We start from the raw sequence: 27,165 nt of genomic DNA, 5'->3' as shown, positions 1-27,165 counted from the left end.
TGCCCCCCACCTAAATCACTCTCTGCATAGTCGTAGTGCCCTTCACAGCACAAGTGCATCCAATACATCAGAACTGTCCTGCCAAAATCGGGACTGTTGGGTGGTCTGCCAAAGAATTAGACTTTGTCCAATTATTTAGAGGGGTAAGAGCAAGAAAGGGTTGGTGAGACCACTACATATTTTGGCCTCCACAATACCATTGCAGTTTCTTGTGTGTGGAATGGAGAGACATATTGCAGTCTCCTCGTTTAGTAGACCCCCTATAGAATTTATCAGGAGCATGAGATTACCAAATTAAAAAACAAATTACCTAGTTTATTTCACAAAGCATATTAAAAACATCACTTAGCAAGTAGCGAACAGCTCAATGGGTAGACACCGGTAACAGCCAATCAACTGGTTTTCAAGCACAGCTAAAAGTTAACCAAAATAGTCTGTGACAAAGAGCAAATGAAATATTTGCCAAAATCATATGTTTAGTAGAAACAACAGACATACCCATTCGCAAAACAGTAAAGGGTGAAACCCGATGCATTTATTTTTGCACAATAATTTAAACACTTTGTTTTTGTCTTTTTTAATTTAATTGTGTAGTACCTTCTCACCTTAGATACTGTACCTTCAACTGCTTTCAATTCTAGGCTTTGCATTTTTTTTTTATGTTTCTTTAACTAACAGTGAAGATATTGATGTTACTGGCTGAATCACCAGAGTACTATAGGCTCTCTTTTAGGAACATTAATGTTCCTTGCGGTGAATTTTATTAGTACATAAGTATTAGAGTTCAGACCACCAGGCTCATTCCATTTTACAGCTCTCTGGTGAAAATTGTTTTTTTTAGTGAATGCTACAAGACAAGATAAAAATCCATACACATTACACATTAAGGTTTCAAGATTAAAGATTTGAAAAATTGAGTCATAGTAAAAGTCTGGCCTTTTTATTTTATTGAGCAAATACAGAACGCTGATAAAAATGTATTGATACCGCTTAGTGAATCATTGCAGATAATACTGAAATTTGCCATGGCCAATTGAGACTTTTTATATGTTGAGACATAACAGGTGCTCTTTACTGAGAAGAGAAATATCTAATTGTGCTATTATCCTGACATTGGATGGAAACTGTATCATGTAATAATTTCATATCTTTATAGTATGTCGTTTAGGAAAGTAGTGTAGTTAAGTAAAGTGTTTGAGATGGCAATTTATATATTGATAAACACTGCTCTATGAAGCTTGATGATTCATATTAAGCTTGGTCTTGCAGGCAAAATCTTCCAATTAAGTTCATTTAATTATTCACTTAAATCGCTATTTTATATCTGACATTTCACATCCAGTTCCGTTTTAAGATACAGTGAGTATAGTGTAAGGTTTATTAAACTGCATCACTGCTGGAGGCAAAACGACGATTGAGCATTGTACTAATGCTACTGTTCATTTTCTAACTTTATTATTGTAGTTTAAGTTTTCCAAGTCAGTTCTTAAGTGACCGAAACATGCTGTTATAATACAAATATTAATCTGGTTATTAGCTAAGCTCCAATTTTGAAAACTGGTACAAGAAATGGAACAATTTGTTTGATAATCACTCAATTTACTGTGATCAGAAATTTACAAATATGCCTCTGAAAGTATCAGAATAAGCTCAAAATTGAAGATCATCTTATTTGATGGACACTTCTTATGCCAAAAAAATAAAAAATAAATAAGGTGTGATTAGCACCGGGAACCGGCAAAAAGAGGAGAATTATTTTGTGGACCAGCGTCAGCCAGAAGTAAAACCCAATAGTATGTGTGAGGGATGCAGTGTGTGTGTGTGTGAGGGGTGCTGTGTGTGTGTGTGTGTGTGTGTGTAAGTGGTGCAGTTTGTGTCTGTGTGTGTGTGTGTGGGGGGGGGGGGTGCAGTTTGTGTATGTGTGTGTGAATGGGGGGGCAGTGTGTTTATATGGGGGCAGTGTGTGTGTATATGGGGGGCAGTGTGTGTGTATGGAGGGGCAGTGTATGTGTGGGTATGGGGGGCAGTGTGTGTGTGGGTATGGGGGCAGTGTGTGTGTATGGTTGGCAGTGTGTGTGTATGGGGGCAGTGCATGTGTGTATGGGGGGGCAGTGTGTGTGTGTGTTTGTGGGGCAGTGTGTGTGGGTATGGGGGGCAGTGTGTGTGTATAGGGGATAATAATTGTGGGTCTGTGGGGTTGAAGGGTAGATTAATAAATATATATTTTTTAATTACAAGAAAAATAGTAATTTTGATATCCCCCCTCCCTGCTTACCTTTGCCTGGGAGGGGGGACATTTCCTGCAATCCCTGGTGGTCCGGTGGGGAAACCTGGTAGTCCCAGTGGTGAGAGTGAACTCTAGCAGCCTCAGGAGCTGCTAGATTTCACTCTCGCGAGATTCGGAGCTTTGCCATGGTAACTGCGGCAACGCTCCAAGCTAGCAAGAGCAGAACCCAGCGGAGCTGCAGGCTAGAGTTTCCCCGGGTCCTCTCTCCCTCCCTCCCATGCCAGCTGCCAGCATTACACTGCGAGCGGGCCGGAGAGGGACATCTCTGGTAAGATCATAACACCAGGGAAAATATCTTGCAGCAATTTATTGCCAGTCCGCAAAAGCTTTCACCCGACTATAGCGTTGGCTGAAAGCTTTCGCGGACTGGCAATAAATTATTGCGGACCGGCGCTGGTCCGTCGCCCAGAGGTTGGGGAACCCTGCTTTAAAGGCACCCAGACCACTTAATCTCTATGAAGTGGTCTGGGTGCAGTACCCCTGTACTATTAACTTTGCAATGTAAAGCATTGACATTTTGTAGAAAATGTGCTTTTTTTTAATGCATGCTTAAATACACCACGAGTAGCTGTATTCCTGATAGCCACTAGAGGTGCTTCCACTGAGTAAACATGTCAGACTCTGTTATTAAATCAAATGTTGCTCATAGAGAGCATTTGATTGGCACATTATTTTGATTGCTGTGCATGCGTCCTAGCCTCTGATTCTTCCCTATGGGGTAACATTGGATTGACTGAGATCATCAATCTTAATAAATTTGGCCAGTGAGGCAGGCCAGCCAGCTGTAGTAAGACCAGAGTGGTGAGGGCATAAAAATAAAAACTTCTTACAACAATGTGTACTGTATGTACATGAAATATTAGTGAATACTTTCACTGAAAATAAAAATAAAAAACGGAATGTATAGAAAATTACCGTAAACTACAGGTATAAAAGATAACATTGTTATAGTAAAAAAATATATATATAATGGTAACACATGTAGAATTATCTGAAAGATACAGGGAGAGGTGGAAATGAAGTGGCTCGGTTTCTGATGGCTGGTTTGTGGATACTTAATCTAAAAGACTATAAAAAGTAATATTTCTGATTAATATAGAAGTAATAAAATGCTGCATCACCACTGCACAAGGGCAGTCAATGGCAGCTCAGCCATTAGGACATCATAGTGAAAGATAGATGTTCTGTACACCGATTGACCCTGACCGAAACTCTAATCTCTGATAGGCTTCCTTCATGTCCAAATAAATCTAGCTAAATCAGTGTCACCTTTGCCACATGATCAGGAAATGTAGCCAATGCAGCCATCACCATTGGCTTTGCAGTTTACTCTGTGATGTGCCTATATGAATGTACATTATGTTGACCGTATCACGTGTCTTCTATGAATTAATACATAATCCATACTCCATTATATTTGTTCTTCTTGTTAACAGGTTCACCGAGGAATTAAAGGTATAGTGAAGGATGAATATGGAAATCCAATTAAAAAAGCTCGCATCTCAGTAAAAGGAATTCGTCATGATATAACCACAGGTATAAATTAACTTATTTGATTCTATGGCTAAATACTAGAAACAAACATTTTGACAGTTAAATATATTTGATACTTAATGCTTCTCACTTTTATTTGTTTGAGCACACTTTTACGTTCTTGGGTATGGATATGTGTGTGATTGGTGGATGTGGATTTTTTTTTTTTTTTGGGTGGGGGATAGATCATGACCTATTGATAGACATTTATATAAGTTACTATGTTTTTTTCTTTGGATCCAGTCACACAGGTTTTATCAACATCCCACTAAACCAGAATGGGGAAACCTTACATTTCACAACCCTAATTTTATGAGTCATGGGAACTCTTTTCTTGGAACCATTAATTAAAAGTATGGGCAATATAATTGCTTTAGGTATTTGAACTACATATTAATGTGTTTTTATTGATATGGAGTTACATAATGAACACTCCAAAATTTGAAGCATCTAAGGTGTTTTGGGAACAAAAAGTGCTCTGATCCTTGTAAAGAAGGACACTGGGTATGTGTTAACGTGTTACCATTCAGTTTTTACAGACCAGTTGGCTGAAAAATAATATTAAAACTAATGTTATTGCTGTGTTTTAAACTATATATGTACTTAATAAATATGTGATGCTTATATAGCTTTACAGCTCTCTAACTAACAACTTTGAGATTTCAATTTTCTTTAGCTTTAATAATAGCTTTATTTTAATTAGTCGTAAACAATATTCCGTTAGCATGGTAATATAAATACCCTTGAAAATGCATGTCCTGTCCCCACAGTCTGTTATATGACATAAGTTCTGTCGTGCTTTCCAACTTGCTTCTGTAAATATATTATGTTTACATTTTTAAACAAAAATTCACTGATACACATTCTTTGTTCACAGCTGAAAACGGAGACTACTGGAGACTTTTGATCCCTGGAGTGCACATAGTCTCAGCTGAAGCATTTGGCTACTCAAAAGTTACCAAAAAGATAACACTGCCAGCTAAAATGACTAAACCCGGGCGAGTGGACTTTGCGTTAAAACGGGTCGATATAAATAATCGCAAGTTTGATAGACTTGTTCCAGAGGATATTTATGATCGCTTTGATCCCCTGGATCGTTTTGACCCTCATTCACACAATAACAATGGCCATGGAGAACCAGGGGAGGGCGGGGAACTCACAGCGGAGAGAGAAAAGCCTTGGTGGTGGTCATATTTCAGCATGCTAGGTCAGAACAGACCAGTATGGTTGCTAAAAAATAATTAGAGACAAACTAGATTAAGAAATACTTAACTGCTTAAGAGAGCTTCAAATGTACTAATGAAATTACTGTAATTAAATTTTCACAATCCAGATATTAAGGTAATTTGCTGAACACATAAACTGCATACTCCATGATGACAGATAACGCAACTCTAAAACTCCGTGAATTGTTGCATCATGATGTGGATTACCCTGGGATACATCATTCTGACCTTTTAACTATGTTAAAATATGATTTCAGTGGTCTGGTTTTTATCGTAACCCTCAATAGACAAAAATGATGTCAAAAGATGCTTAACCAAGGTCATGCAATGCTTAATAGTATGTCTAATGGTATGATACTAACATTGTCATGTGTCAGAGGAGGTTTATCCTGCTATTGTCATTATAAAATGATCGTATACAGAATGAACATATCATTCTAATCCCAGTCATCAGAGTTACCTGCCTTTCAAATGCTCGGAAAATCAGCTTTGTACTAGACATTCAGTAACCCACATACTTCACTAATGTGGGCTATTTCTAGCCAGCAGCCCAGATGTGTTATGCCCTGTTCACTCGTGTTTAAAGGAATTCACTTGATGTTACACAAACAAGATATATTGAATGCAGATCAGCATGCTGTGTAGGCAACTTCAAATTATGATCTGATATGGGATTCTATCAAAACACGCATGGAAACGCATGGTTTAAAGGAACAATCTAAGCACCAACATCTCTTCATCTTAAGGAAGGGGTTTTAGGGCATAGATACTGCCTCTGCAAGCTTGTTAAATTAAAAAAGTGCGATTTGTGCAAAACGATATTGTTAACATTTTGCATATCCCACACCTACTTGGAGCTGTCGGAAAGATAGACTAGGGGCTTCAAACACAATTAGATTCAGTTATGGAATCTTTTTGATGTCCGGTGTCAGCATGCCCAGTATGGCAAAGCCAGATGCTATGCACACCCAATGGTTCTCTATGAGAAACATTGGGTTGGCATGTCACATAAATTCAGTGGTTCTCTACGAGAAATACACGACTGGGCAAACGTTATTCAAGACTGAGGATTTCACCAGAAGAGAATCGGGCTGCAGAGAGAAGTATGCTCCAGCATTGGATTATAGGTCATTCGTATGGCCTTTTTTTTTTATTATAAAGAAGGGCAGTAATCTGAATAGATATCTTATGATTACTACTGGTCGGATGTGTTTTCCTGTGCTAAAAACCTATTTGAGATATTTCTGGGACATATTCATATATTCACCACTCACAGAAATCTATTTCTTTATGGATTATTGAGCTTGTGGATTTCTGGCTTAGAAAATACAGTGCTTATTTCTAAAAATTCAAGTATAGATTAAATTTGCATTTTATAGCAGAAAACAAAACATTGTGAAAGTATTTTCAATGTTTCACATTGATGTTCTTTTTGAAGTGATCAAATGTGCTGTAGGAAAAGTGTCTATTTTGTACTCTTCGTTTTATATATATTAAAATGTTTACAAGCCACGAAAAGGAAACAGAATTCTGGTATAGAGTGCTTCATAATCATTATTTATTATGCTCAAAAGTTCTGTATCATCTAATAAACCATTCAAATATTTTATGTTTATAGATATACTTGTGAAATATATAGCATTGATCTTTTGAATGGATGCTGTAATTCATTGTAATATATTGTGATATTTTTTGGTTTGTGGTGGAGGAAAAAGACAAACATCAAAGATCATTTATTTTTCAAAATGTAACAAATGCTACAATTCCACTGGGTAAAGAGGGTTCCTTTATATAATTATTAAAAACAGAGTTTTACAATGTAATCATTTGTTATTTGTTATAACGTTACATCTCTATGGGCACCTATTTTATTTGAGTATTCGTAGAGTACTGTTTAACGTCAAAAAGTAGAATGTTTACTCCAATCACTGCACCCAAGGCGTGATGCCTTCATTGACAACTAAAATGGATCGTAGGAATTACACTTTAGTTTTATCATGGCAATACGGGAGAAAAAGATTGTATTAGTTTATAAAGTGTAAGACTGAAGGGAAGAGAAGACATCTGTGGTGACAGATGAATAGACCTCAAGGGTAGGGAATTGAGTAAGTGGTCTACACATTCTACAATGGTAACTGCAGCAATCAGTACTTTCGTTGTTGTGCAATAATGCATAATAAGTTCCAAGCACGTATAGATATGCCAAGTATTTGGGTCAAAAAGTATTGGTTTTGGAGAAGAAGAAATTTGAGAACTAAGAGGAGTGGTACAAAATGAAACAAGTAGGTGGATAGCAGGAAAGAAAACTTTGTCAAAGAGGAGAAACAAGAAGACCCCAGAGATAATTGGATATAAGAGGAAGATAATTGAGGAGTAATAGCCACTGTTAGAGGAAAATAAATCAGAAAACTAGACATTTCCTTCTATGGGAATAATACATTTTTGAAATGCCTCCATGCTCAAAAAGGGTGGGAAGCACTGATCTAACATTTCGTGTTAAGTGTATGAATCTAATGTAACATTGAGTTGTCTGCATTCATTTTCCTTTGATAATCAATATTTGCATTCTCTAAAGCTTGTTTTTTATTGTTCCTTCCTGGTGTTCTATTTTTAAGTAGAGCTGTTGAACTTTGTTGGGCTTCCTCTGTTTATATGGATCATAAATCCAAAGATATGTTAATCGCACTGGGTTGTCAGTTTAAGTATCTTATATTTGTCTGATCACGTGCTCAACATCGTCTGAATTTCTTAGGTATCTAGGTTTACAGTCCTTTGTTAAATGAAGGATCATTATCATCGTGATATGCGTTATTCTATAAACCAGTAAAATAAAGTAAATTTACCTTGTACTTTATAGTAATTTTGGTGGCTAATGTTTTTTTTTCTCATTGACTGATAAGTTGCAAATAACGTTTCAAGTCATTTCTATGGTTATTGCAAATGTATATTTTTTTCTGATTATTCAGTTATTAATGTTTGAATGCTGTAATCATGAAAATATTGTGATACATAAACAAGGTATACTTTTTAACATACAATATTAATGTTTTTTTTTTCTCCAAACTAATTATAGAATTTTATTAAGTATAGCAAACATTAGATCAATGTGGGTGCTCTTTGGATATGTTACAGTTCTCATTAGTTTAGACATGCCAGGCTTATAAGCTAAGGTTAGACTATACCAGTCTGATAGTTATTTGTGTTTTGTACACTTGTGCATTAAATTTATAACAAATTGCACATTGTCCGAGTGATAGATGTATCACACAAAAAACAACATGGATAGTAAGGCGAATAGGTTAATTTGCTTCGTGATTAGGTGTTTGTCTGTGGCGCAAAAAGAAAAGATGTTTGATACTTAGGGGATAGCCACTAAATCAAGTAAATACATAAATACAATAAAGAAATTAATAATACAAAATAAACCAGGGATCAGCCAGACCAAAAGCTCAAAATACACAACCAAATGCTCAAAAGTAACCGGACGCTCAAAATATCATAAATATCATAAATATTGACCAAATGTGTATGGTAAAATACCATACTATTTGGTTGGAATTCGGTCAAAATATGGTCGGCTGGTTTCCGACAAGTACTAGTTTCACTAAAAGTACGCAAAAATCAACCTATCGTTGTACTGCAAAATATATATACATGTAAAAACTATGAGAGGCTTATTTTTCAGGCCACCTTCTGTTTGTCCAAAGTATTTTTTCTCAAATTATTTGCATGGGCTGAACCACCATATCTTTAAAACTCAAAAAAACTTTTTGGCCTAACTGAATTTTCATCTGTGTACAAGTCTAGTGTTTTGTCTGTTTTTGATTTAGAATTCGCACAAGTCAGAAGAGGTATTTGGGTATTTTTTAAACTGATATCAGTAGAGAACTTGCAACAACCTCAGTTATGTTCTTTAAAGCCACATCGATTTGATTCCCCTCATTGTTTTACCATGTTGTGGAATGCTACATACTTTTATCAAAATCTGTTTCCTACAGCTGCTGTGCCAATGTGAAATGTCCAACGTATTTAACATCAGAAGTTCTATAGAGCTTTAACACAAAATGAGTAGGACATTCCATGTCAAAATAAGGTTGTCATGGACCAGATTGTTATCATAGCATAGACAGTCACTGCTCCTTAAGGGTGTAAACCACAAAGAAAAGTGCCGTAATAAAACACGCTTTATATGTCTGTCAATTCAGATACGTCAATCACAGCCCCAGGCGCCCACCATGTTTGATACATTGCACCTGGCTGTTGACATACTGGGTGTGGATTTTCGTGATGATGCATAGCGATGAAGCAACTAGTATGTAAAAAAGTGGAATTTTATTATAAAGAGTGCCCAACCACATACTGGATTTGCCCGCTGCAATTCTTTATGAGACAAACGTGAAGGGTTGCCTTGCAATGTAGGGCTTAGCTCAGACAAAAAGCGGTATGGGGGCGCCAGGACACTATTGGACAAAATTCATAGCATACTAAAGTGGTTATGGTGCTTGGAATGTTCCTTTAACCTAAATTCTTACATCACCTACTACCGCCTACCTTACACTACCGTATAGGTGTAATAGGGTGAGTAGATCTTAATAAACATCAGTTGCATATATCCATGAATCCAGAAACCTTTCTAGCAACCAGTATAATTAATGGTAACAAATGTTATTTTACAAAGCTGCCAGTGGCTGTATTTTGAAGTTATCTTTGTGTAATGACGTTTAACGTTTGCAAGGTTAATTTTCTATGTATTTTATTATGCATCCATACTTCTGACACAGAGTTAATAAAAGATTTATGGAGAATTCTTTGTACAGCTATAAATACATTTTATTTGCATTGGTTGGATTTTTTTAATTGTATGCATCATAAATTATTTGCGAACATTTTTTTTTTCACTCTACATTTAAAGGGGCATACTAAACAAGATGCAGTGGCTATGTTACCTACAGTGTCCTGACATCATCCCCTAGTTTCATATTAAACTGTTAAGAAATTGCTTGATGTAAACCAGTCTCTTCTTGGTGTCCAAGAACTGTATTCAGGAGTGTTGCTAGCTGACAAAAAGACCAAGGTTACTCAAGTTCATCATAACACCAGCCTTATATAATGCCCTATGTCCAAACATAAACCCAAATGTGTTCGACAACTCAAAGTGTGGCAAAATCCTGAATATTACATGAATCTAAACTCCACACCTCTGTATTACCCTCAAGCCATGCTATAATAACTTTTACCGCACCAACAGCAATACCTCCACACTGTGCTGTATAATTAACTGCAAACATATTGTATTAAAGTGGCACTGTTACACATTATTTAATTGGAGCTGTTTATCTCTCAGCATTACAGGGGACTCAAGGCTAACAATCAAATGGTGCAAAACTTAGACCATGGGATTCTCAGAACCCAAGTCAGAGCTATGGCCCTTCAAGCCCCTCCCTAGCAATGCCCCTGGTTGTATTGATAATGGGGAACATCACTTCCACATTATAAATATCAATCTTGTCCAACTTGAACAGAGCATTGATTGGTTGAGAGTGCTGGTGTCAGGTTTTCTGTCTTATCTATCTGTATATAAGGGGTAAATTGCAGTATAGTATAGCTAAAGATGTGGTAACATTTCCTGACATTTGCATCATGTAAGAGTTATTATAGTTATTATATAAAAAGCTGTATTCCTGGCACCATAGCAACCTCCCTCGCACCACCCCACGGTGGTCAACAAGGGGTTATAAATCCTTTAATTACTTATCGGATCCCAGCGCCGATGTCACTTGGAGAGCAGAGCGTGATGATGTCCAGCATCAGATACTGGACCAAAGGTCCATTTGGATACTGGGGGCAGACTTTGTGCATTTAGTGCACCCAGACCACTTCAATGAGCTGAAGCGGTCTGAGTGCCTATAGTGTCCCTTTAATCTTGTCACTTTGAGCTTGATAAAGTGTTATCACAAGGTTAGCAGCAAAAATAAATAAATGAATAAAAATGGTTCTTTTGAGGGCTTATTGACTACATCAAACATTGAAGTTTATAATGAATCAGATCTTGTGATTAATGTTTGATAAATGTGTTAACCTATTGCATTCTATACAGACATTACAGACTGTGCGTGTCTTTAAGTATTTCAATTTAGGTGTTTTACAATTTTGCCATTTAATTACATGCACACATCATAGATGTTATATGTTATACTACAGTTACAATTCTTATTCATCCTTTTAGTTGGTCTAAAATGATTAACAAGGAATCATTTGTTGACATTGCTTGCACACATCATCAAATCAGGAGAGGTATTTGTGGTGTGCATTTTGCTTATGTGCAAACATATACAAAATAATTTGGAGTTTTGGTTAATTGTTAGAAAACCATTATAAAGTCCATTTCAAGTTTTAAGATGTAACATTTACTAACAGAGTCATTTAGTAAAGTAAGAATTAAGAGCAAATTCTTAAATACATTTCTCTCGAAAAATTTTCTAAGTCAGCAATTCTTTTCATGTGGCTACCCTGGCTGTAAATTTGAAATTCACATGGTATTCCTCCTTTCGTGAACAACCCTGAATATCCAAAAGTCCTGCTGATAAAACCTTTGGCATGATTGTAATTGCTGAAACTTTAGTGTTTAGTGTAAGGTACAGGTCACTTTTCACCGATCACTTTATAAAGTGCTGTCATGATGGTGGGATTGTGATTGCTTCAACAACTGTATTGGCAACCATAACTGTGTTGCTAAATATCAGACATGAGATTATAATTTATGAATATGTTTTGTTGTTCTTCTTATCCCAATTGTGTGTCCTTCCCTCCTCGTTTTCTTCTTAATGTCTGTATAAATATACATATATTGCTGTGTTAACCAACTGTAATAATTATGTCACTTTATTTCACATCGTTAAGGAAAACAATGTTTTTATTGCCAAAAATAGACTTATACAAATAACCAAAGCCTTTTTTTTTGTCTCAGCCACATTCTTTACTGTTTTGAAAACGAGGTCATAATTTGAGGAAGGAATAAAAAAAAAAAAAAAAAAATCATTTGAAGCTTTATGCTCGAAATCCCTGGAGTGAATAGAATTCAATGTAGCAGAGATAATTTGTTTGCTTAGCAATTATTTTCCGTCAGTGGAGACAAATTGATTTGCACAATAAAACTGACTGTCTCTGCAAGACAGCTGGCTCTCTAAACTGCAAAAGGATTTGACTAGTTCAAGTGAGTGTTGAAACTTTGATAGATTTCATTTTACGAACTGGCTTGTAGATTGCAGTAGGATTTGATCAAAAACGAGACACCATGCTTTATTCACTGGGTCAGCCATCGTAATTGTGCTATTACGCTTGCTCAGATAGCAAATAATCTGTAAATGATTTCCCTTTTAACAAAAGCACAATACAGGGTTTAAAACAGCTTTAGTGCCATATCTAACATGTCTTACGTTGGCTGTATAACTAGTAGCTTTAATGCTTCGTTAATAATTCATAACAATGAGTTACTTTAAATGGGCCACATTTCACAGTCTCTTGCACTGTCGTAGCTTATGTTTGCATGTATAAAGTTTTAGCTTTGCATTAAAGAAAAATTACGATCTTGTTTTTAATTTTCTTGAGTATTCCAAATGTATCTCAAAAATATAAATCTGTGAAGATATCTATTCATCCAAATATTTTTTATTTTTTTTTAACAAGTTTTAGTTTATTTGTTAAATATGTATTTGAGAAAATAGATATGGTATGTGAATATAGGTTATTGAAAATTTAAAGCAATAAATAAAATGAGTTTCCTGTGCTAATAGCATATTGTGAATGGAGAAGGATTTGCCAAGGACATTAGTTGACTTGCATCACTTTGCATTTTAATAATGTACGTTAGAATGTGAGTAATTTTCATTATTTTCAATGAAATGTTGATCAAATGAAAATACAAAAAAGCAAGAGAACTAAAGCAATGTGAAGGGGGTATGATTCTTGTCACCCAATGGGTTACCACCTTGCATCTCAAGTGAAAAAATTGCAAGCCGTCCATCATACAAATGGGCAAGGTGCGTGTGGATGTGCCTGGGAACACCATTTTTCAGATCTGATATATCACTTCTGCCCCCATTTTATCCTAACACCCTTTTACGTCAATATTGGTTGTTTATTTTTCTAAAATTGTCAAAAGTAATATTTACATTGTATTCTAATGTTCGGGTTCTGGGGGAACATGTATAAATGACCTGTCTGAAAAATTAGCTGGAAAACTAACCAATAGTAAAAAACAAAACAAAAAAGACAGCGCTAGACTATACTTCAAGTTCTTTGATAGGATATGTCCAAAAGTAGCCCAGCTGGTAGCTTGTATCCCCCTCAGCAACCCTTGGGGTTATCTGTTGGGCTTGTGACAGTTAACTTGAATCTCCCTTCCCATCGTGTACTAAATGAAAATTCCACTACTTCCCGCATGTATTTTCCACACATCACACATTGCACACAACACCCCAAACGTATCACTCACATTTAATCACAGAGCTACACATACAACTCACAGCTACCCATACACAGCCACACACATCACGCACAGTTATACACACATTACAAACAGCCAGCCTTACACACAACTACAACACTTACAGCCACCCTGCACCTACACAAGACACACATCCACACCACACATCTACTCAACATTTAAAAAAATATTCTCACATAATATTGAAAAATATTGAAAAATAACATAGGGGAAAGAATTGCACGGTTCACACCCTAATGAAATAGGCTGCACACGTCTATGCACGACAATAACAATTAACAAACAAGCTTACGTGGTGTCTAGTGCTAATAAACAGTCTGGATTGCAATATGCCACATAACTGCACTATTTTTTCCAAAGGAAGGCAAAATTAGAATATTCCATTATCTTCTATGTATTTTATTCCGTTATTATGCTCCCAGCATTTAACCTCTGTTTTGTGTCAAGAAGCATTTATTTTCTCATTAATATTATGTTGTACTTTTATTTGCAATAAATAAAAACATCTTGCCTTAAGTATATTCATTAACTTACAGAACTGTCTACTCCACAAAAGATTATATTTTTTTTACTAATATAAAAGTCCCATGCTCATCTTCTGGATTCGTAGTAATATTAGTATTTTCCATTATTTTTTTTTGCTATGTATGATTAGATATATTATGTATTTCAATTAATCTAGTATAAGATTTCCGATGCCTCTTATACATTTTTGTCTTTGCTGAAACCTTAGTTTTGAAAGAATTTTCTCAAAATCAATTTCTGTAATCAATCTTTGATTTGTGTCTCAAAGGGATCTTCTTCTTAAAAAAAGTTTTGGTATTATTTTAATGCATACAAAAATAAATACATATGTGACTAACCTGTTAGGATTATGGTATACGTCGGTTATTCCCAAGGAACAGTTCAAATCATCACATAGGATGATTTGAACTGCTCTACAAACAGATAGCCAGTTCTTGGCTGCTAATAGATTATACACAGCCCAGTTCACTACCTTTGTTTTAGAGCTCAGCTCTCTCACTCTGGCAAAGGGTGTCTTCCATATTGTTCAATAATGCAAAGTACGCGTAATCAGAGCTGGATCATCCATTAGGCGACCAATGCGGCAGCCTACTGCCCAGGCTCAGACAGAGGCCAGGAGGGCCCACTCTGGGATTGGAGCTCCAACGCTGAGTTTTCCCTTTGCGAACCAGAAGGGAGATCAAAATATCTCTGAACTCCCTCACTTTGATTAGGGGGCCTGTGTGGTTTGTACCAATATTATGTACCGACCACTTTAAGAGGACCCTCGTGGGTCTTTTAAACAACTTAGTGTGCTCTCTGAATCATTGCCAGAACCATAAGGCTGCTCTTAAAGTGATCAGTACCTGATATTGGTAAAGACAATGGAGCTCCCCCAATGAACCATAAGGAATCCAATTCACCCTCACCAGGGATCCTGTTCACACTCCACAATACTCAGCCACACACAAACTCCCCTGCATGCACACACATACAAACGGCAGAGGGATAAGCCAAATGGCAAATGATTTAGATAAACTAGAAAAATGGTCAGAGTTGTGGCAACTGACATTTAATGTGGATAAGTGCAAGATAATGCATCTTGGAAGTAAAAACCCCGAGGGCAGAGTACAGAATATTTGATAGAGTCCTAACCTCAACATCTGAGGAAAGGGATTTAGGGGTGATTATTTCTGATGACTTAAAGGTAGGCAGACAATGCAATAGAGCAGCAGTAAATGCTAGCATTCGGTTAACGAATACACTATTTTTTGTTAAAAAGCACTTTATTGCATATCTTTTTTTACATGCTACACATTTGTTGAAAAGCACTTTAATGAAACAATTTCTTTAGACTAGAATGCAAGCTTGTTTGAGCAGGGCCCTCAATACCCTCTCTTATTGTGTGCATGGCTCGTCTTGTTGCAATTATATGGCTGTTTGTCCCCCTATTGTACAGCGCTATGGGATTTGTTGGCGCTTTATAAATAATAATAATACACAGTGCACTATTGTTGAAAAGCCCTTTAAGACCAGAGGGTGTACTAGTATGCCCTATTTTAAGCGGCTTTAAACGCCGCCGGGCGTAATAGTACGCCCTCCGTTTTTTTTTTAAACTTACCCGGTAGCCGGCGATCCCACGCCAGCGATCGCGGTTTGGGGGACTCCTGGGGGCCCCCCCGGCCATGTGAGAGTGAGGTCCTTGCGAGGACCTCACAATCACATGGCCGGGTTAGCTGCCTGGTGCATTGCCAGAAGGGGGACTAACTGTAATGACACTCAGTCCCCCTGCTGGCTGGAAATAAAATAAAATAAAATTAATCAGTGTAAAAAAAATAATAATAATATACTTAGATCATATATATATATATATATATATATATATATATATATATATATGATCTAAGTATATATATATATATATATATATATATATATATATATACACATATGCATACACACACATACACTGTCTAGGTGTATTTTACTATTAATATATATATAATTATATATATTAATATCAAATTACACGTAGACTGATACTGATTAAATATATATATACAATTATTGTTATATATATATTTATATATAATATAAAAAATATGTAAATACGTAAAAAAAATAAAAAAATTATTAAAAATAAATAATTAAAAAATATATAGATGTGTGTTATTTCGTTCTAACTGTATTGTGATATTAATATATATATATATATTTATAGCAAAATACACGTAGAACGAAATAATATATATATATCTATATACATAAATATATATGTATATATCACTATATATATATAATGAAGAATTGGTAAAGCCCTAATAACTCTTCCCTACTGGGGAATAACCCACGATAATTAGAAAAAGACAGAAAAGGATGGAACCTAAGGTTCCTAAATGGAAGAGTTATAAATGTAAAGGGAATCCCTACCTTTAATAATCCTAAGGGTATAGGTAAATAAAAAGACAGGAGGGAAGATTAGGGTAAGGGGATTAGCTGTGTAAAAACACATACAATTCCAAACAACCACTAGACAGAGAGATTCCAAACCTAATATGGTAAGGTTAAACACCTCTAAACTGAAGGGTTGTAAAAATGGGTAGGAGGAAAATTGAGGAGGAGAAGGCTACTACACCTCCTTGGAGGGGAGAAACAGAAATCCCCCAAAACCCAAAAATGAGAGCGTAACCTCCTTCTGGTGGAGAAAAAGAAAGTCCCCAAAATCAATTTAACAAAAAAGTAACCCCCAATCTCTGAGAAAAAGAGGGTACTAATGCTATTACCTCGGCACTGCGAAAAACCACAAGTGCCTACCTTATTACCCTACTGCCTTCCTGTCTAAGATAGCTTAAAAACGAATTAAATTAAACTGAAAATTAAATCCATAAGTGCTACCTAAGTGAACACACAAAAAAAACCAAATAGTTAAATAAATGAGAACTCGACGCGCGTTTCAGCGTGCTAACACGCCGTCATCAGGAGTGATAAACCTCTACCTGTCTCCATGCTCGTTTATATAGGGATTGTTGCAATCAACTTGGAACACTTTACCGCTGTGTGTAGTTCCTGCGTGCGCATCCGATCCTCTGATTGGTCAGAGGATACCCTTGTTGATTGGGCTATGTATCACGTGATCGGGATATTTGACGGGTGCACACGTGGGGATGGGGGAGTGGTCTGGTCATGTCACTTGGTGACACGCTTATCCGTCATGATAAGACCACCCACATGCCCTCCCATTGGTGCACACGTAAGGGCAGGCGGTCGCATACAGGGGGAGTGATTTAAAACGCGTCATATAATGACGCCGCTGTCAATCATTTGGAGTCTTCCCTTTTGCGGCTAGATCTATCATGATCGCCGGACGGTGACTCCACCCCCTCCTGTGCTTGGTCCCAATCTTACTGTATCCCAGATGATCTGGGCTTTATGTAGAAGATCCCGAAATGTGTCCTTTTAAGCATGACCCAAGGCAGTGTTCAGTCACTATAGTATCAATCTTACAGATAGGGTGTTATACAGAGGGTCCTGAAGTGTCCCCTTTAGTATGACCCGAAGCAGTGTCTAACTACTATAGTATTAAACTTACAATTAGGATATTATAAAAAAGGGTCTTGAAATGTGCAGTTTTGGTATGACACCAAGCAGTGTGGATTGCACCCTAGCATAAAGAGGGAGAGGGAAAGAAACTTAGTGATGGAGACATTTAAGAGTAAGGGCACAGCTTATCAGTCTTTTTGCCTTTCAGGCTGATGGGTGACAACACCCATAAAATCCTGAGGCTGTCAGATTTGCTGATCCCCATACACAATCCCACATCACAGTACACAGTAATATGCATCTAAATAACAGTGACTATATACAAGTGTTCAACCTAATATGTACAAAGGACTTGTAAGAGATGTCCCTAATTATATATTACATCCAAAGAGAGAGTAATCACAAAAAAGCAGTGAATGAAAACCCCTCATTCAATCCTGCGGGAGAAAGGGTCTTTAATCTATAGATCCAGTACGACTCACGTTGACGCAATTTTGTGTCCCAATCACCTTTTCTTTGGGTCTGAGGAATATGCTCAATTCCCATAAACCTCAGTTTTTTAGAGGAATTTGAGTGATGTATTCTTAGGTGCCGGGATATGGGAGTTTCTAAGGGTCGCCTAACTGAGTTAACGTGTTCCCTGATCCGTAGTTTAAAGGGTCTAAATGTTTTGCCCACGTACTTGATGCCGCATGAACAGATGAGTAAATAAATCACCCCCTCTGTTCTACAGTTGAAAAATGACCGAACAGGGAACACCTCTGTATTATTGCTGTCACTGAATTCTTTGGAATTCCTTTCCATGAATTCACACGCACTACAGTGCCCGCATTTATACGACCCTTTCGGTAGATAGTTATGACGTTCCATTTTTCTGGGTGCCAGATGACTCTGTACCAGAGTGTCTCTGAAATTTCTCCCCCTCCTCGCTGTAACTGATGGAAAGGGGGTAATTACATGCTTCAGGTGTGGGTCAGATTTAAGGATCGGCCAATAGCGCTTGAGTGTATCCATCATGTAATCCCACCCAGCGTCGAATGTGGCGATACATCTAATCAGTTTCTTGTCTTCTACTGATTGTATCTTCTCATCAGTAAGAAGTGTATCCCTGTCAGTCTTAATGGCTCTAGCATAAGCTCTACGTAAGACCCTATTTGGGTACCCCTTGTCCTTAAAAGCCCGCCTTAATTCCCAAGCTTTAGTCTTAAAGTCTTCCATAGATGAGCAGTTACGTCTTAATCGAAGGTACTGGCCGATTGGGATGCCAGCCTTGAGTGGTTTTGGGTGGTAACTAGTCCAATTAAGGAGACTGTTTGTAGCAGTTTGTTTTTTAAACAAAGTTGTTTGTACCCGTCCCCCTTCCTTGATCGTGATAGTAATATCAAGGAAGTTGATTTGGTTACCACCTATCTCGCTGGTAAATCTTAGGTCAAAGTCGTTTGTGTTCAGGATTTTGACAAAATCCTCAAAATCCTTAATAGGCCCCGTCCACACAATTAGGACGTCGTCGATGTACCTTTTCCAGAATGCTACTGACTTTGAATACTTCCCTAAGTGTGGCACCTTAAGGGTTTGATTCTCCCAAGTTCCCAAGTAAAGGTTAGCGTAGGACGGGGCACACGAGGTCCCCATGGCTGTCCCTTTAATTTGTTGGTAAATGGTGCCATTGAACAGAAAGATATTTTTAGTCAGTACCATTCTGAGTACATCCGCGACAAAATTGACATAGAGGTTTGAGGACTGAAGTTCTTGTTGTAAAATTGCTTTGATATTATCAATGCCCTTCTGGTGTGGTATAGAGCTATACAACGATTCCACGTCCAGACTGCATAGCACTGCTTGCTCTGGTATGGATATGTCCTTCAAGAAATTTAGCATTTGCTTAGTATCCCTTATGTGAGAGGGTAATCTTGACACTATAGGGGACAAGATTTTGTCTAAGTATATACTCAGGTTTTGGGTCAGGTTGCCACATCCTGACACGATTGGTCTACCTGATGGATTAACTAAAGACTTGTGGACTTTAGGTAGGCTATAGAACGTGGAGAGTACTGGCTGTTTAACAAACATGAAGTCAAATTCATTCTTGGTAATTAGTTTGTCTACTAGGGCCTGGTTCAGCAGGGTTTTAATCTCGATAGAGTATTGTGGAGTAGGATCGTGACTAAGAACCTGATAGGTTTCCCTATCGCCCAAAAGGCTCTGTGCCATTTGGATATAGTTAGGTCGATCCATGAGCACTATATTCCCACCCTTATCGGATGGTTTGATTACCACATCAACATTCTCATTCAGTTGTTTGCATGCCAATTTTTCCTCTCTAGTGAGGTTACCACATATTTTAAGGTTCTGATCTCCCAAATCCACTTTTTCAACATCTCTACACACCATCTCCAAAAAGACTTCAATATTCTTATAGTCTTTCAGATGGGGAGTAAATCTGCTCTTAGGTGCGAGATGTGTGTTCGGGACATTATTTACAGGGTCATTAGAGTCGAGTAGTTCAATCAAAGTGTCCAAGCAGTCCATGTCTGTGATTGTAAGTCCTAAGTTTTGTGCTTGTACTTCTTTTTTATGTGTGTGGTACTTGTGTAGAGCTAGCTTGCGGGCAAACAAGTGCAAGTCCTTCGTCCACATGAACTTATTAAAGGGAGGGGTCGGTACAAAGGACAAACCTTTGGAAAGTATTTTGGTTTGTATGTCAGTTAAGCTCAGGGAAGATAGGTTTATAACTCTTAAGTCACCGCCCACTAACGTCGGTATTGTCTCTGGCCCCTGCCTCTCTGTAATTGTCTCGTTCGCGGGCGTTGGACTTCGTCCGCCTGTCTCAGCCCTAAAAAATCAACCCCTTTTCTTAATATGCTTTTTGGTGCCGCTGGTAGAGAACTACTGGTTGCACCGTCCCCTTCATTATCTGTTGACTCGTATTCCGATGTACTGAAATGATCTGAGTCAATTCTAGTTCTCCTTTTCGTCTGACGGTAAACTTTCCCCGTTTCAAAATCTGAGGTATCTCTTACAAATTTATTGTGTTTTTTGATTTTAATTTGATACGAGAATTTATCCAAGTTAGACTTCAACTTTATTTCTAGATTTTGGAACTGGGGTTCATCTTTAAACCTTTGAATGTTCTCTATTTCATCATCTAGGTTTTTTTGAATTTTAGCTAGGTGTACGGTCTCATATTTACATATAATCGACATAAAGGTGTTTGAGCATTTAGCTGCTGCGTTCTCCCATTCCTGGCTGAAACCTTCTATTTCAATATGCCTAGAGGGTGGGACAAGAACTCTCAATCCTCTAGGTATAATATTCTTAGCGATATACGTCTCTAGAGTAGAAATTTCCCAGCTAGTTTTGATTTGCTGTTTAAAGACCTTGGTTAGTTTGTTAAAACCACTCTGTATATCCACAGGGGGTAGCGTTTTGGGCGGGGAGTTGGTAGAAAAAATGGATTCTGCATCTGAGCACCATTGTTTGTGGTCTACTTTATTTGTGAGGAATCCTGCCATAGATATGAAGTGGGGTTTAGTAAATAAATTGCTTGACTCTCTGTTGAAAGGATGTATAGGGCTAGAAACGGTGCATAACACCTGTATAGAGTAAAAATAATGAAGAATTGGTAAAGCCCTAATAACTCTTCCCTACTGGGGAATAACCCACGATAATTAGAAAAAGACAGAAAAGGATGGAACCTAAGGTTCCTAAATGGAAGAGTTATAAATGTAAAGGGAATCCCTACCTTTAATAATCCTAAGGGTATAGGTAAATAAAAAGACAGGAGGGAAGATTAGGGTAAGGGGATTAGCTGTGTAAAAACACATACAATTCCAAACAACCACTAGACAGAGAGATTCCAAACCTAATATGGTAAGGTTAAACACCTCTAAACTGAAGGGTTGTAAAAATGGGTAGGAGGAAAATTGAGGAGGAGAAGGCTACTACACCTCCTTGGAGGGGAGAAACAGAAATCCCCCAAAACCCAAAAATGAGAGCGTAACCTCCTTCTGGTGGAGAAAAAGAAAGTCCCCAAAATCAATTTAACAAAAAAGTAACCCCCAATCTCTGAGAAAAAGAGGGTACTAATGCTATTACCTCGGCACTGCGAAAAACCACAAGTGCCTACCTTATTACCCTACTGCCTTCCTGTCTAAGATAGCTTAAAAACGAATTAAATTAAACTGAAAATTAAATCCATAAGTGCTACCTAAGTGAACACACAAAAAAAACCAAATAGTTAAATAAATGAGAACTCGACGCGCGTTTCAGCGTGCTAACACGCCGTCATCAGGAGTGATAAACCTCTACCTGTCTCCATGCTCGTTTATATAGGGATTGTTGCAATCAACTTGGAACACTTTACCGCTGTGTGTAGTTCCTGCGTGCGCATCCGATCCTCTGATTGGTCAGAGGATACCCTTGTTGATTGGGCTATGTATCACGTGATCGGGATATTTGACGGGTGCACACGTGGGGATGGGGGAGTGGTCTGGTCATGTCACTTGGTGACACGCTTATCCGTCATGATAAGACCACCCACATGCCCTCCCATTGGTGCACACGTAAGGGCAGGCGGTCGCATACAGGGGGAGTGATTTAAAACGCGTCATATAATGACGCCGCTGTCAATCATTTGGAGTCTTCCCTTTTGCGGCTAGATCTATCATGATCGCCGGACGGTGACTCCACCCCCCTCCTGTGCTTGGTCCCAATCTTACTGTATCCCAGATGATCTGGGCTTTATGTAGAAGATCCCGAAATGTGTCCTTTTAAGCATGACCCAAGGCAGTGTTCAGTCACTATAGTATCAATCTTACAGATAGGGTGTTATACAGAGGGTCCTGAAGTGTCCCCTTTAGTATGACCCGAAGCAGTGTCTAACTACTATAGTATTAAACTTACAATTAGGATATTATAAAAAAGGGTCTTGAAATGTGCAGTTTTGGTATGACACCAAGCAGTGTGGATTGCACCCTAGCATAAAGAGGGAGAGGGAAAGAAACTTAGTGATGGAGACATTTAAGAGTAAGGGCACAGCTTATCAGTCTTTTTGCCTTTCAGGCTGATGGGTGACAACACCCATAAAATCCTGAGGCTGTCAGATTTGCTGATCCCCATACACAATCCCACATCACAGTACACAGTAATATGCATCTAAATAACAGTGACTATATACAAGTGTTCAACCTAATATGTACAAAGGACTTGTAAGAGATGTCCCTAATTATATATTACATCCAAAGAGAGAGTAATCACAAAAAAGCAGTGAATGAAAACCCCTCATTCAATCCTGCGGGAGAAAGGGTCTTTAATCTATAGATCCAGTACGACTCACGTTGACGCAATTTTGTGTCCCAATCACCTTTTCTTTGGGTCTGAGGAATATGCTCAATTCCCATAAACCTCAGTTTTTTAGAGGAATTTGAGTGATGTATTCTTAGGTGCCGGGATATGGGAGTTTCTAAGGGTCGCCTAACTGAGTTAACGTGTTCCCTGATCCGTAGTTTAAAGGGTCTAAATGTTTTGCCCACGTACTTGATGCCGCATGAACAGATGAGTAAATAAATCACCCCCTCTGTTCTACAGTTGAAAAATGACCGAACAGGGAACACCTCTGTATTATTGCTGTCACTGAATTCTTTGGAATTCCTTTCCATGAATTCACACGCACTACAGTGCCCGCATTTATACGACCCTTTCGGTAGATAGTTATGACGTTCCATTTTTCTGGGTGCCAGATGACTCTGTACCAGAGTGTCTCTGAAATTTCTCCCCCTCCTCGCTGTAACTGATGGAAAGGGGGTAATTACATGCTTCAGGTGTGGGTCAGATTTAAGGATCGGCCAATAGCGCTTGAGTGTATCCATCATGTAATCCCACCCAGCGTTTGGCCGATCCTTAAATCTGACCCACACCTGAAGCATGTAATTACCCCCTTTCCATCAGTTACAGCGAGGAGGGGGAGAAATTTCAGAGACACTCTGGTACAGAGTCATCTGGCACCCAGAAAAATGGAACGTCATAACTATCTACCGAAAGGGTCGTATAAATGCGGGCACTGTAGTGCGTGTGAATTCATGGAAAGGAATTCCAAAGAATTCAGTGACAGCAATAATACAGAGGTGTTCCCTGTTCGGTCATTTTTCAACTGTAGAACAGAGGGGGTGATTTATTTACTCATCTGTTCATGCGGCATCAAGTACGTGGGCAAAACATTTAGACCCTTTAAACTACGGATCAGGGAACACGTTAACTCAGTTAGGCGACCCTTAGAAACTCCCATATCCCGGCACCTAAGAATACATCACTCAAATTCCTCTAAAAAACTGAGGTTTATGGGAATTGAGCATATTCCTCAGACCCAAAGAAAAGGTGATTGGGACACAAAATTGCGTCAACGTGAGTCGTACTGGATCTATAGATTAAAGACCCTTTCTCCCGCAGGATTGAATGAGGGGTTTTCATTCACTGCTTTTTTGTGATTACTCTCTCTTTGGATGTAATATATAATTAGGGACATCTCTTACAAGTCCTTTGTACATATTAGGTTGAACACTTGTATATAGTCACTGTTATTTAGATGCATATTACTGTGTACTGTGATGTGGGATTGTGTATGGGGATCAGCAAATCTGACAGCCTCAGGATTTTATGGGTGTTGTCACCCATCAGCCTGAAAGGCAAAAAGACTGATAAGCTGTGCCCTTACTCTTAAATGTCTCCATCACTAAGTTTCTTTCCCTCTCCCTCTTTATGCTAGGGTGCAATCCACACTGCTTGGTGTCATACCAAAACTGCACATTTCAAGACCCTTTTTTATAATATCCTAATTGTAAGTTTAATACTATAGTAGTTAGACACTGCTTCGGGTCATACTAAAGGGGACACTTCAGGACCCTCTGTATAACACCCTATCTGTAAGATTGATACTATAGTGACTGAACACTGCCTTGGGTCATGCTTAAAAGGACACATTTCGGGATCTTCTACATAAAGCCCAGATCATCTGGGATACAGTAAGATTGGGACCAAGCACAGGAGGGGGGTGGAGTCACCGTCCGGCGATCATGATAGATCTAGCCGCAAAAGGGAAGACTCCAAATGATTGACAGCGGCGTCATTATATGACGCGTTTTAAATCACTCCCCCTGTATGCGACCGCCTGCCCTTACGTGTGCACCAATGGGAGGGCATGTGGGTGGTCTTATCATGACGGATAAGCGTGTCACCAAGTGACATGACCAGACCACTCCCCCATCCCCACGTGTGCACCCGTCAAATATCCCGATCACGTGATACATAGCCCAATCAACAAGGGTATCCTCTGACCAATCAGAGGATCGGATGCGCACGCAGGAACTACACACAGCGGTAAAGTGTTCCAAGTTGATTGCAACAATCCCTATATAAACGAGCATGGAGACAGGTAGAGGTTTATCACTCCTGATGACGGCGTGTTAGCACGCTGAAACGCGCGTCGAGTTCTCATTTATTTAACTATTTGGTTTTTTTTTGTGTGTTCACTTAGGTAGCACTTATGGATTTAATTTTCAGTTTAATTTAATTCGTTTTTAAGCTATCTTAGACAGGAAGGCAGTAGGGTAATAAGGTAGGCACTTGTGGTTTTTCGCAGTGCCGAGGTAATAGCATTAGTACCCTCTTTTTCTCAGAGATTGGGGGTTACTTTTTTGTTAAATTGATTTTGGGGACTTTCTTTTTCTCCACCAGAAGGAGGTTACGCTCTCATTTTTGGGTTTTGGGGGATTTCTGTTTCTCCCCTCCAAGGAGGTGTAGTAGCCTTCTCCTCCTCAATTTTCCTCCTACCCATTTTTACAACCCTTCAGTTTAGAGGTGTTTAACCTTACCATATTAGGTTTGGAATCTCTCTGTCTAGTGGTTGTTTGGAATTGTATGTGTTTTTACACAGCTAATCCCCTTACCCTAATCTTCCCTCCTGTCTTTTTATTTACCTATACCCTTAGGATTATTAAAGGTAGGGATTCCCTTTACATTTATAACTCTTCCATTTAGGAACCTTAGGTTCCATCCTTTTCTGTCTTTCACTATATATATATACCTATATATAAATAAAAATATTTTAAAAAAATTATATATATATACATATATATACACATACGTATATATATATACATATATTCATTCTACAGATATATTTATGTAATATTTTTACATAATTAGGTATCTTAATTAATTACAATTAGCGGGACCTGCCTGACAACCCATGCACTAACTTTCCAAGACACCATAAAACCTGTACATGGGGGAGACTTCGCTGAACACAAATATTAGTGTTTCAAAACAGTAAAATGTATTACAACGATGATATCGCCAGTAAAAGTGACGTTTTTTGCATTTTTCCCGCACAAACAGCACTTACACGGACGATATTATTGCTGCGATACTTTTTACAAATATTTGTGTTCAGCGAAGTCTCCTGAGTAGAACAGTAACCCTCATGTACAGGTTTTATGGTGTTTTCAAAAGTTACAGCGTCAAATATAAGGCTTGAGTTTCATTTTTTTCCACATTAAAATTCGCCAGATTGGTTAGGTTGCCTTTGAGACCCTATGGTAGCCCAAGAATGAAAATTACCCCTATGATGGCTTACCATTTGCAATAGTAGAAAACCCAAGGTATTGCAAACGGGGTATGTCCAGTCTTTTTTAGTAGCCACTTAGTCACAAAAACTGGCCAAAATTGGGTTTTTTTGCATTTTTCACACACAAACAAATACTAATGCTAACTTTGGCCAGTGTTTGTGACTAAATGGCTGCTAAAAAAGACTAGACATACCCCATTTGCAATACCTTGGGTTGTCTACTATTGCAAATGGTATGCCATTATGGGTGTACATTTTATTCCTGGGCTACTATACAGTCTCAAAGGCAACGTAACCAATCTGGCGAATTTCAATTTCAAATGTAACGTGCTATATTTGACCCTGTAACTTCCCAAAACACCATAAAACCTTTACATAGGGGGTACTGTTTTACACGTGAGACTTTGCTGAATACAAATATGTGTATTTTAGTGCAGTTAAAATGTCATGTAGAACTAAAAAAATAACAAAATGTCTTATTTTCTCCCATTTTTTATTTATTAAATTATGTTTTATAGCTAATATTTGATATTAAATGAAAGCCCTGTTTCCCCTGAATAAAATGATATATAATAAAGGGGGGTGCATTTAATATGAAAGAGGTGAATTATGGTTGGACAGACATATAGCGCAAATACCAGGTTTTGTTTACGTTTTGTTTTGTTCACAACGTGTACATTTGGCTCAGTCCTTAAGGGGTTAATGTATATATTTTCAGATCTTGAAAATATTATTGTATTGTGGTTATTGCAACCAATGAACATTGCGATTTAAAGACACGCGCTCCTTTTTATGTTATTATTAATATTAACTCTCCACTGAGAGAGATTTTAACCAGTTTCGTTAAATCTCACTTGATGCTCCTTTTATTTTAATGGCAATATGGAACAAATGGAAACAGATCATGGCATTCTCTCTAGAAGTTTTCAATTGACATAGGAAATCAATC

General features: G+C 37.9%; 1 protein-coding gene across 1 annotated transcript in view; it reads left to right on the top strand.

Annotated features, from left to right (window-relative positions):
* CPZ (carboxypeptidase Z) overlaps positions 1-6,869 on the top strand; it is a 99,364-nt gene extending 92,495 nt beyond the window's left edge. Inside the window, exons 10-11 of the mRNA XM_063457730.1 lie at positions 3,724-3,823; positions 4,698-6,869. Of these exons, the coding sequence (XP_063313800.1) occupies positions 3,724-3,823; positions 4,698-5,065 (468 nt within the window). The 3' untranslated portion in view covers positions 5,066-6,869. The remainder of the gene's footprint in view (positions 1-3,723; positions 3,824-4,697) is intronic.
* The last annotated feature ends 20,296 nt before the right edge of the window (positions 6,870-27,165 follow it).

Source organism: Pelobates fuscus, chromosome 6, assembly GCF_036172605.1.
Source record: "Pelobates fuscus isolate aPelFus1 chromosome 6, aPelFus1.pri, whole genome shotgun sequence".
NCBI lineage: Eukaryota > Metazoa > Chordata > Amphibia > Anura > Pelobatidae > Pelobates > Pelobates fuscus.
This window is presented reverse-complemented; position numbering and strand designations above follow the sequence as displayed.